The sequence below is a fragment of the Mus pahari genome, chromosome 6 (genome assembly GCF_900095145.1).
Source record: "Mus pahari chromosome 6, PAHARI_EIJ_v1.1, whole genome shotgun sequence".
In the NCBI taxonomy this organism is placed as follows: Eukaryota; Metazoa; Chordata; class Mammalia; order Rodentia; family Muridae; genus Mus; species Mus pahari.
In genome coordinates, this window is record NC_034595.1 from 7,576,717 (window position 1) to 7,589,370 (window position 12,654).

Here is a 12,654-nt window from a genome sequence, read left to right on the forward strand (position 1 = left end):
AAGTGTAGGAATATAGAGATGCCAAGTCTTGTCCTTACCTAGCTTTAAGGATATGAGAACATAACTAATATGATGAATGACATATGTGGTCATTTTTTATATTGTATGTGTGTACACGCATGAGCTCATGTATGTGTGTGTGTGTATGCACTTGCATGCTCTATTTGTCTTACTTGACATAAATTTCTGATTCCTGAGACCCGTGCTTCAACTTCTTTTATTATTTTCGGAAACTTTTCAGTTATTATGTCTTCAAATATTTCCCATTTCCTCCCATCTTCCTTTGGTTCCTGCTCTGCGCGTGTTAGGTCATGTCATCTTTGTCATACCCTTTGAATTGTGTGCTTCTGTTTTCTGAGTTGGAATTCTTCTCTGTTTGTGTTGGGTACCTTGACCTTACTCATCACGTCCTTGGCCATATTTACTTACAGACAAGCCCTGCTGTGCTTGTTTTAGATTAGTTTTTTAAACGTCCAGTATGTCCTGGAGAATTCCTTTGCATTGTTCTCTGTGTGCTAGAGTTTGAGAGCTTAGGTTTCACTGAAGCGTCCCCTTAGCCTTCGTTTCCTTTCCTAAATAATAGAAGGGTGGGGATTGTACAGTACTGACAGGGATGCTCTGAAGATTGAAAGAGGTCATGAGTGCAGTAGAGGTCTTCGCTAAGATCTTCCCTTTCCTCTCTCCCTCCTGGTCTCAGCCACTCATTAAAGGGCAACTCTGTATGGCTACTTGGTTCTATTTGGTTCCTAAGCGGTAAGATTTTGTGAGAGGAGAAAGACCGAACGTTTATCGGCAGTCTATATTAATCTCCTGTAGAATCTGACGAAAGAATAAAACTCACGTTTTAAAAGTGCACCTGCAGCACATTTTCTGGGTCTGAGATGTTAATTGGAAGAAACAGATAAGCATTAAATCCAGTTGGTTACATCTGTTAAAAAAAATCATTAAAATTTTTCAACTGTTGGGCTTCTTGGCTCGCTTGAGAAATTTCATAGCTCATAATATGCCTCACTCAGTTTTCCCATACTTACAGGATGTTAACGTTATCATCCTGGTTTCCAAGTATTTGCAATGTGAAGAATTGCTAATGCCACTTACTGACTGCTAATAGGAGGATTTAGCAGTCTTACTGGAGTTGACTTTGGAGTCATGGACTTGGAATTGAAATCCTGGCTGCACAACTCTGAATAAGCAACCTTGAGCTGCTTTTTAAATTTCGGAGCCCAAGTTTGTCCATCTTTGAAGCAGGGCTGGTACCTGTATCAGCAAGACAAAGTGTGTATAAAGCTTTAGGGATAGGAATTCCTGCTTAATAAGAAACCAGTCACTGGTAGCATTATAAATGGCAGCCAGAATGAAATATCCTGCCATTAGACCAACAGTTCAGATAACTAAAGGGGAGAGAGAGTTTACTATTCTTACACCTTTTATGAAAAAAGGTCACATTGTAAACAAAGAGTTTAACAATTAGGAGGTGGTTAAACTGAAAAGTGAATATTGATGTGTGATAAAAAATAACCAAGAATCCAGTGCTTTTGAGTGATCAATACTGTCATGGAGCCTGCTCTTCTGGGATGTCTCCTTTGTCACAGTGTGTGGCCCGGCTGCTTTCCGCTCTCCCTGGATTCTGTCACCATTTTTTCTTTGTAACTCCCATCCTTTCTCCTTACATTCAGTAGAGATTTGTTGTGAATTTGGCACAGCAGTGGCTCACAACAACTCGAGCTGTTGCAGAGTTGAGTCTTTGTATTTGTCTTGTCATACTGAAGATCCTCTGGCTTTATGCCTTAAGCAGTAACAAACTGAATGTTGATCTGAAAATGATTGCAGATGAAGAAACTCCATCAGTCTGAGGCTCTGTCCCTTCTATGCATTGAGTTTAAGACAAACAAATAATAGTGTTTTCCAATAGAGCTATTGCTTTGTAAATTACTGTGGAGTAAATATAATGAATTTTGGAGGTCTCCAGATACTGTGTTTGTGAGTAATTTTCCTTCAATGGGCACTATTCAAGACTGAAATTATTTAATACAAAGAATCATTCTTTTTCACACCGCGAGCAGCTGTCTTCCCAAGTGCGGACCACAATTCAGGCACTGGGACAACTTAAGAACAGTGGTGGTACTTGGTAGTCGTTTTTCTTGCCATCCCAAAAGTTTGCACCGAAGTACAATCCTGACCTTAGAGTTGTAGAGTTGTAAGAGATCCAGTCTCTCTCTTTCCCTGCCACTCAAGGAGATGAAGCAGTTTATCTGAAGTCAGCAAGTTAATGACAGTCGGGGAGAGGAGTCCCCATCTCACAGTGCTGCACTCCTCTGGAGGAAGCTTCCTACCCATTCCTGGGTCCCACCCCTAGTTAGAGTCCTTGATAAGGGTTTTTTCCATGACTAACTAGTGTTCTTTTGTTTTCTTGTGTGGGTGTCTGGGAACAAGCTAACAGTATTTTTGTTGTAACAATTGAACAGTGTAAGGCATAAGGAGATGTTTGTCTTTAGTATTTTAGGAGTCAGAAAGAAATTCTTGTAGCTCAAGTTCTCTGCCTTCATTGTTGCTAGGCAGTTATTATTTAGTTGTATATGACATATAATGTGTGTGGTATTTGTGTGCATGTGAAGGTCAGAGATTGACATCTGATGTCTTCCTCAGTCACTCTTGACCACACACACACACACACACACACCACTCTTCCTTCTGTGTGCATGTGCTACATACAGTACACGTGTCGGGGTCAGAGAAAAACTTGAGGGAGTCAGTTCTCTCCTCACCCGTGGATCCTGGGCGCTGACTTGAGTTCAGCACACGCTATGGCAGGAACCTTTGTCCATGGGGCCCTCCACCTTAGTTTTGGAGACACAGTCTCATACTGAACCTGAAACTTCCCAAGGCAACAAGACTTGCTGCTGACAAGTGCCACAGATCCTCTTGTCTTGTTCTGTCCCCGACTAGGATTGCAGGCACACCCCTGCACCCCTGGCGTTTTTACATGTGTGCAGACGATCAACTCAGGTCCTTCACCAAACGATCCTTCTTTCCATCTCAGAGGCGGCTATTTTAAAAATATTTATTTATTTTATGTATATGAATACCTGCATGTATACATATGTACCACGTGCCCATGGAAGTCAGAAGAAGATGTTGACTCCTTTGGAACTAGAGTTACAGATGGTTGTGAGCCATCACATGGGTGCTGGGAATTGAACTCAGGTCCTTGTAGGCAGCTATTTTAATGTGAGCATCTTAACCTTGAACTCTGGATTCTTAAGAAAATCATGTGAATATATGTGTATATTTTAAGAGAGGAATCTGGAGCTTTCATCAAAGGATATATAGTTTAAAACGGTTGTTTAGAAGGAGAACTAAGCTTGATTATAACTTAAGCACTGTTATACCACAGGACTCACCTGTCTCCATTGCCTTCTGCTCGGGCCCTTCCCACTGACAGCTCTTCCTGGATTGCTCGTGTGGAACCAATAAAGGCTTCTTCCATCTACTTCTTTCAGGGAACTTTCCCCTGACCTTTTTTTTTTTTTTTTTTTTTGAGATTATAACCTTTCCCCTTTTCCCATTTGTCTCTACAAACCCTCCCATACACCCATCCCTGACATCCTTCTAATTCAAGGCCTCTTTTCCAGTAGTTGTTATTGCATGCATATATAATGAATATCCATATATTTCTAAATATACCCTACTTAGTCCACATACCGTCACTTGCATCTGTGTTTTCAGGGCTGTCTGTTTGGCTCTCCATAGTCAATTAGTGTGCTCTCTCCTGGGGCAGACCATCTCTCCTGCCCCCAGCTTCCCACGGTTGCCTATAGTTCCTGTGTGAGGCCTCCTGCCTTCTCCTTTCCTCCCCTGCTCCATTCTCAGGACAGGGTGTGAGATTTAGGGATGTTTGCTCCTTAGAGAGTTCAGGAGGGTTAATTCTGTTATAGTTTGATTTGAAAAGGATGTGAAGGCTGACCTAAGACTGATGCACTAAGAAAAAAAATTGAATTGAAATTCCAATACTTTGCAAATTAACGGTCAGAATGTCTGTACCTCTCTAGGTAGGAACCTCTCCATTTGAACTAGAAACATTTGCATTTCCTAGGAACACTGAAAATCCAAGGATGGTGGCTGAGGAGCTGCTCAGCCTATCTAGCCTATCAGTCTATCTAGAAAAAAAAAAAAAAAAGAATATTTCCTTCTTGAATTGTAACTTAGACAAATCTACCTCTTAAGAAGTATTTGATGGGCTTCCCTTCCCCCAAAAGAACATAGAGAAAGCATGTTCTCCTGTGATTGTTTTTTTGTCTAGCATCTGGACAAAGAAAAGCTCACACAAATGGAAGAGCATGTTCATTTGTTTGTTCATTTCAGGAAGCCCTCACTGAGAACATTAAAAAGGTTTAGGCTTTCTCTCAGCTGATGGGAAAGGAGACTGGCCTGGTCTTTTGCTAGGCTGACCGTATGCTACAGACTCAGACTACCTAAGAATAACTGTTCAGGACTGGGCTTGGGCTTGACTGGTAGGTGCTTGCCCCGTATGTATGATGCCTTGAGTTTGGTCTCTAACATCACATGAGCCAGATGGGTGGCTCACGGCTGTAATTCTAATGCTCAAGATACAGAAATAGAAGTGGGGGGATTAGGAGTCCAAGGTCATCCTTGGCTACATAAGGAGATCAAGACACTGTCTTAAAAGAGGAGTAGAAAAGAATAACAATTCAGCATGCTAAATATTTCTGTGGAGTACCACAGAGACTTTCCATGTAAGTTACAACTGCCAGGGGGAGAAGTGGAACCAGAGCCACTTCGATGTTGGCCATGGAAGCTAGGGTTGACTTCACAAAGACATTGTCCAGCAATAAAAGGATGTGGGTAGAAAAGGTGTGTTTGTGCCTTTCCAGTTTTAATGAAAATTGGCTCTTACCTTGTTCTCTTACTTTGTGTTTTGAATTAGAGCTCCAAACGAGAATGGAAGCCATTGGAGGACCGTAGTTGCACAGACATACCATGGCTGCTTCTCTTTGTTCTCTTCTGCATTGGGATGGTAAGAACACTCATGTTAACTACACCTCAACTTTGGATGCAAGGGAATGGGGGGGGAGTAAGACCTTCCAATGTATCTATGTGTATGTATGCGTCTCATTTCTTCCCTGATGTTTATAACTGGGATCATTGCAGGGCCTAAGGTACCATTAAACGGGGGGGGGGGGGGTACTTTCCTTTTTTTTACAGTTCAGTAGTATTTGATATCCTTTTGCTATTTTGCTTTCTTTTGTTTTGTTGTATTTGTATGAAAACTGAGATGAAAATGAAGGACCCAATGGGAGTGTTAACTTCTTCACCCAGCCCTTTGTGAGAACCAGAATCCTGAGTACCAACTCCTCCAGTCACACAAGCCTCATGGCTATCTTTGGGCCAGTCTCTTCTTTTCCAAGGGACTTGTCATTCCTTTAGAAAAGTGAATGTTAGCTATCTTATATCCACCACACGTTGAACTCTCATAGTTTTGAGTTCTTTCTCCAGGGAAAGAGTCTGCTCAGTGCTTTGTCCCTTATGTCAGTCCTAGGCCCCAACCTACCATCCAGTATGATGAGCGGCATCTGTCTGATGGCAGTCAAGACATCTGCCGATTCCGTACTTGGTAGAGAAGATGAGAATGGGCGTCTGTGCAAGGTGCTGGGTTTGTGGCATACCTACTCTGCCTTGCCAGAACTTGGCACTCACGGATGTGGTTGCTGCCAGGTGCTAGGCTCCAAAATAATAGACATACAGCTGCTTTAGCACTGACTGGTGTTTGGAGCTTTGAAGGGCTTATAATACTCATCCGGCTCGTCACCCACAGTTTACAGATTAAAGCATGAAACCTACAGAGGAAGCTGAGAGGACCACCCTTAGGCCACGTGGCAATGAGTGGAAGAGCTGCTTAACAGCTCTGCAATTGGTCAGTGCTTTCTATCACCCTCTCTCTCTTCAGAGGAACTGCACAGTGCATCATTCTCTGTCCCATGGTCTCTAACTCAGAGTGCAATCACACTGTCTCCAGTAGTCCAGGTCTTATACGTTGATTTTTAGCCGTATCTTCCTGCCCTTTCTATACAGGTTCCTTTTGGATTTATTGCTTTTCTTCTGTAATAAAAGTCCTCAAGATTCTTGTCTCTCTGTATACCATCGTGTAATCTAGTAGCCTCAGCTGTAGTCAAGGTTCTAGCCCCCAGCAGAGGAAAAGGAAACAGTACATTTGAAAGAGATATGATATGTTCAGGAAAATAAGCAGTATTTGTTTTTAAAGATAAAAGTACATTTTCTCCAAATTTAGGATACATTGGAAAGGTCAAAATGCTAACACTGGCCTTATGAGCTATTGTTGGAGAGTTTTCTTACTTTAGTGGAATGACATCAGATATTCCAACATGTGTGAATATTCAAGAAGAACATGGAAAGACTCTCTAATAAAACCAGCCTACAGCTTCCCCACACCCAGTGTAACCTCAGGACAAAGAGCAACTGACCTTCAAAATTATGTTTCTAAAAACATGTGTGCCATGCCACCCAAGGTGCTTTTGATTTTCTGTGCTCAAATAGCCCAGGAAAGTGCAATCATTAATGTTAATAGACTGATTTAGGAGTTACTTGAGCGTTAGGAGCTGTTTACTGAAATGTTTTAATGCAGTGGTAATTAATATAATGTCAATTTCATCGTGATGGTAATTAAGACCCACTGTGTGTGCTTTTAAATACAGGCACAGCATTATTTGTTTTGGAGTGAATCTTTAAGTGGGTTACTTTCTCATGGAATTGAGCTGTTGTCAAGTAGTGAAGAGATGGAAGGAATCTAAAAGTTCCACTGCCCATCTCACAAGGATGGCTGAGGCTTATAGTTTTGCTTCTGGGTCTGGCTTTTGTTTTGTATGATTTTTCATTCATCCTGTTTGAATTTCATTCTGCAGTAAACCATATTCCAAATGCTCAGGGTTCAAAGTGTTATCCACATTTCAAAAACATTCGGATGGCAATTGAGAGGCTCAGTGGGCAGAGGAGCTCTCTGCCAAGCCTGGTGAATGAGTATAGTCTGCAGGGCTCACATGGTGAAAAGAGAGAGAGAACTGGTTCTCTCAAGCTGTCCTGTGACCTCATGGGCATGTATGCAGCATGTGCAAAGAAGTACAAAATTTTAACATTGAAATATTGGAGCATATAATGTGTAAAGTATCTCGGGGATGGAACCTAAGTCTAAACATAGACTTCCTTCATGTTTTGTATATACCTTATAGCCATACCCTGCAGGTAATTTTATGTAGTTTTGGCTGCAGTTCATCATAGGAGGTCACACATGGAATTTTCCACATGTGTCCCATGTTGGTGCTCAGAAAGTTCCAGATCTTGATGCTTTTTAGATTTTTCAGGGATTCAGATGGGAAACATGTAATCTGGATTCATTTTTATTCTTTTAATTTTTTGAACAGTGTTCTTCACTAATGTTAAAAGAATTCTTCATTTATTAGTTTATTTTATTTATGTGTGCTTTCCTTGCATGTATTTTGGGTACTACATGTGGACCTGGTGCTGGCAGCAATCAGAAGAGTGTCCAGTCTCCTGGAGCCGGAGTTATAGATGGTTGTGAGCTCCCATGTGGGTGCTGGGAGTTGAACCTGGGTCCTCTGCAAGAGCAACAAATGCTTTTTAACCACCAGGGCTATCTTTCTGACCCCAGCTGGATTTTAAAATAAACACTCAACAAACATTTGTTGAACATTGTTAATCTGTGTAATTCTCTGAATTATCTAGTGAGATAGAGTTCACACCCATGTACCCACAAGGTATGGTGATGTTAAATGTTAGCCTACCCGGTAAGTGGCAAAGATAGGAACTTCCATGTTCTTTTCAGAGACTGGCCTTGCTTGCTTCTTTAATAGACAGTTTCCTAGTTAGCTTGTAGCCTGTTGTTCAGACCTTAGCTTCATCTCCTTTATTGCCTGATACATAGTGTCTTCTTGGATATTTTAAGAACTTGTTCTCTTTCACTTCCCCCCTCCCCCATTACGTGCCCATCTCCTTGTTGTGATTTACTATTTGTTCTCTAGGTACAGGTTTTAGTGCTTGAATTGTCAAGAACATACAATGTTTTTCAAAGTAAATTGTTATCAGTTTTCTTTAAGTGCCATGATTCATGCTTGAATTTAATTTTGGGGAGAAGTGGGGGTGCAAAATCTTATTGGAAGGCTGGGCTTTAATTCATAATCTTTTGGGCGTAGCTTCCTGCGTGCTGGGTTTACAGGCATGTGCTGCCGTGTCTGGTCCCTGTTGGCCTGGAACTTGCAATCCTGCTTCTTCTGCTAGGATCTGTTAATCGTATCTGGCATAACCTTGCACTTCCAAATTCCTGTGTTTCAGTCAAGTACTTCTCAATTCTACCTGTACACAACAGCCATCTGAAATTTTTGTTTAGAAATCTCACTTCTCAGTCCCCATTAGTAACTGTGCCATAGTCTCTGGGGTGCCGGCGATCAGCTGAGGTGGAGGGGTCTCTGTGCTCTGATGCTTCACAGAAAGGGTTTGCAACGTTGTGACATGACTGGGCTCTAGACTCTGGTTCTAGTGTTAAAGGCTGCTTGGAAGGTAGAAGACATTGTAGGGAGAACACTTTGGAGACTAGGACAACAGTCCAAAGTGACCAGAAACTCAAAATGTAGCACTTTGAAAAAGGAGAAAAAGAGATGAAAGAAGCAGGTCAGTAACATTTACCAGTGGTTACAGTGGTGAGTAGGATTGGTAACTTTTACCAGTGATAACTTTACTACTTGTTCCCTTGGTAAGGAGGATCAGTAACATTTACCAGTGGGAACATTTACCAGTGGTTACAGTGGTAAGCAGGATTGGGAACATTTCCAGTGGTTACCATGTGCAGCACTGAGAGTCAAATCAGCATGACTGAGGTTTTTGCTCTAGTGATTCTGGGTAGGGCCTTTCAGTTTACATCCTAACCCATTTCTCTTAGGTTCCCAATCATGCTTTCTGTACTTACCAGGAATAGGCACCTAATTTTGTGCTTCCCAAACCCAAATTTTATGCTTGGTAAAAGTGACTTGGGCCAGCTAAAGGGTCTGGTCCTCTTGTGGAAATACATATGAGAAGAGGGACTAGCAATGGGAGATGAGCTTACCACTAAAAGGCAGGAATAAGAGGAGTGTCCCCAGTGCACGGGAGTCATCTGCTTACTGTAGGGTAGTGGTTGGACATATGGAAAGACATTCTGTCTCACATAGAAGCGTACACTATATTGATCACATCTCACGTTTTACAGATTAAGGAAACCATGACACAGCTATAGTCAATAAGTGATCTAAGATTTTACAGTGGCAGCCTTAGTCCCAGGAGGAAGAAGGTCTTGATAGAATCACTTTGTTGCCTGGAATCAGGAACAACAGAAGATGGTTTGTTTTTTTTTTTTTTTGTCTAAGACATGGAGCTTTGGAACAGAGTTAACTTATTTTCCAGCTGGTGCCCGAGACTGACTGAACAGCCTGACCATACTTCTTCCTCAACATGGAGGGTGGGGGGTGGGGGGGCATTCAAGAAAGTGAACAAAGAGCCCTCCTATTCCAGGTCTCCACATGCAGCCTGCAGACACTGTTGCTCTAGATGGAGACAGGGTGTGCAAGAAAGCATGGTGACTGAGGAAGTGTGACATGGGGACATGGAGAATTTCCCAAGAATACACCATCTTGAATGCAAGGTGGAATTTTGGAGGCAGGTCTGAGTCTGAGCTGGATTTGGGAGCGGCTGTATAGGTACTGGTTTAGGGACCTTCCTAATTCTCTAGCATTAGTGTAGATCCCAGGGCATGATGTTTCCATCAAGCATCTTAAGTGTAGGTGAGCTTGTGAGAGAGAGTCGGTGCAGTGCTGAGTTCCCTGTTGGATGGTCTCTGCCAGGATCACAGAGTAAAAGACTGTACAAAATTGCCAGAGGGATTTTGGCCCAGGTCACTACTGGGCTTTTGTTAAGTTCATTGTCTTTTCTGTTCTTTAAAAAAATAGTGGTAAACAGGCATGTAGCACATAGTTTACCATGTTAATTTTGCTTTTTCTTTTGCTTTTGAGACAGGATCATCTGTGTAGTCTAGGCTGGCCTTATACTCCACAGTCTTCCTACCTCAGCTACAGAGTGACAGCCTGAGGCTGCAGGCCCGTGCTGCTAGGCACAGGACCACTTTAACAATTTTAAAGCATGCAGTTCAGCTAAATAAATCTGCTTTTCCCCTATCACTGTTCCTCTCCCTTCCTCGCCCACTTTTCTATAGGTGGAATTTGGGATGTGGGAAGCTTGGAAAAGACTTTAGTTCAGTCTTCTACACTAGGAAGACCACAGGCCAGAGAATTCAGGTTCCGAGGCACGGCAGTGCCCAAGGCAGGATCAGATCTCTGTTCCTTGTATGGAGTTTTTGCTGTTTGTCCTGTTCTTCCTTTCTCTGTCTCTGTCTGTGAAACTGAGTCTTAGATTTGGATTTCCAGCACTCAGCGTCCCGTGTTTTCTTTTCCTTTAAGAATATTCTGGTTTCTTCATGGTATGTTTTGCCTCTGCATATACTAAAAGAGTGCTTATTGTGTAGAAGTTTCTGAGACTTGTCAAACACTGTTTTTTTTTTTTTTTTCCTCTTAAAGCAATGCATTCTATTAAACTTTAACGGAGTCTGCAAGTTCAGTGTACTGACAAAAGCTTTGTTTGCGTAAGTGTGCCTTTGTGCCAGGCCTTCTGATCTGACTTTAGCTGCTAGATCCAGATATCCCTCCCAGTTTCAGGATTTTCAGAAGAGGAGGAACAGAAACCAAGTATTATCCCACTGCTTTAAAAGTGTAGGTTTGGGGAGACTGACCCACCCTGATTGCCAGCTATGATGTGTGGTGTTTGAGAAAGAGCTAGGCAGGCGTGTGGCCATGAACCACCACTCATCCCCCATTCACTATTTTTGGGGTATTCACATCCTCCTCCTCACCTCAGGTTTTATTGAACTCTCAGCCCCACACCTAGTGAAGACCATCTGCTCAGCTCAGTTGCTTAGTTAAAATGTGGGCGTGAAAATCAGACAGAAAGTGTATCCTGATGGTGCACAAGTTTAAGCAGAAATCTTAAGTAACGCTAGCCCTGTGGCAGGGGAGCAGCAGTTCTTATTGCCAGTTGTCCCCCTCTCATTTGTAACTAGCACCCAGGTCTTGTTGTCACCCCGTCCCTCAGCTCTGTGCCTTTATCTGCTTATAGCCGCCCAGTTTTACATGTGGTCCATCTGCTGCGCCTCTTCATCCCCTCAGGCTCCCCAAAGCCCTTCAAAAGCTTGAATGTTTTCATCACGTCCCCTTCCAGTAGCAGTGGTTGTGTTTGGCTCCACATTGACAAGCCTTTCTTCTAAACATTCCCTTCTGTGGTGTTGTGGTGTGGTTTCCTTCTGCTGGGTGTTTTTTCCCTCCTCTATCTGGAAAGCCATTGAAGTATTGGATGTATTCTGAGAACTTTCCCCCACCCTGTTTTAATTTCGTGTACTGTGGTTTCTCTCTGTTTCTCTCTCTCTCTCTCTCTCTCTCTCTCTCTCTCTCTCTCTCTCTCTCTCTCCTGAAATTATGTCATTGCCTGTATTTGGATTTTTGTGTTTTTCTTTTTAAAGAGGTGGGAACTTTAATTAGATTTGGCCTCGTTCTGCATCAGTGCTTGAACCAAGAGGAAAGTCCTTAGGATAAGAGCCCTGGTTTCTTACCCCTTATTATCTGTTACCCCACCCTTGGGGGTTTTCACATTCTCTGCTGTAGTGCTTCTGGAAGCTTCTAAGAACTTTAAATGACCTGTGTGAAAATATGACAGTGTCTCATTTTAGCATACATATATAACACTTATAATTTATACAAGCCATGCTTGAGAGGGAAGTGTGGTGACATACAGTAAAGGGTAGGGAACCCGTCCTGTGGAACATCATGTGGAATCCCTATAAAAAGAAATCAGGAGGGGAAATCAGAAACCATCTAAAGGAGTCTGTAACAATGTTCCTATCAAATAAAAGAAGAAAAACTATAAATAACGAAGGAGAAATGCAACCTTTTAGTTGACCATTTTGCTGCTCTGGACTAGTAAAGACGTTTAATTGTGATCCGAAAGTTTTTTGTATAATAACAAAACTACCAGCATTCTTACTCATGTTTTTGCCACCCCCCCCCTTGCAAAAATTTGTTTGTTCTGACATAGTTAACAGATGGAGCATGTTTTGTCACTTCTTGGTACTGATGTCAGCCTCTGCGGGCCAAACTTAGCATTCATATTTACTACTGACAGCTTCTATGTATTGGTCAGCTGCCAGGTAGCAGATACTTAGCCAGGGACTGGATCTGTGTTATCTCCTTTATGCTGAGAACAGACGCGCTCAGCATTAGAGATGAAGAAAACAGAGTATGAGTGATTGGATCAAAGGTACCCAGGTCCTAAGTGTAGGGAGAGTCCAGATACTGAGCTCATTTAGCCTGCATTACTCCATGATCTTTCTTTTTATTTTATTTTATTATTATTTTCTTTATTTACATTTCAAATGCTATACCCCCCCCCCTCCGCCAGCCCCTGCTCCCCTACCCACCCACTCCCATTACTTGGCCCTGGCCTTCCCCTGTGCTGGCTCATATAAAGTTT

The 12,654-nt window shown here is 42.3% G+C and overlaps 1 protein-coding gene across 3 annotated transcripts in view; it reads left to right on the top strand.

The window, feature by feature from the left end:
• The window catches only part of Slc44a1 (solute carrier family 44 member 1), a 182,962-nt gene that overhangs the window by 36,634 nt on the left and 133,674 nt on the right, over positions 1–12,654 (top strand). For all 3 annotated transcript variants that reach the window (XM_021199948.1, XM_029539603.1, XM_029539602.1), the window contains exon 2: positions 4,946–5,035. In XM_021199948.1, the coding sequence (XP_021055607.1) occupies positions 4,946–5,035 (90 nt within the window). The remainder of the gene's footprint in view (positions 1–4,945; positions 5,036–12,654) is intronic.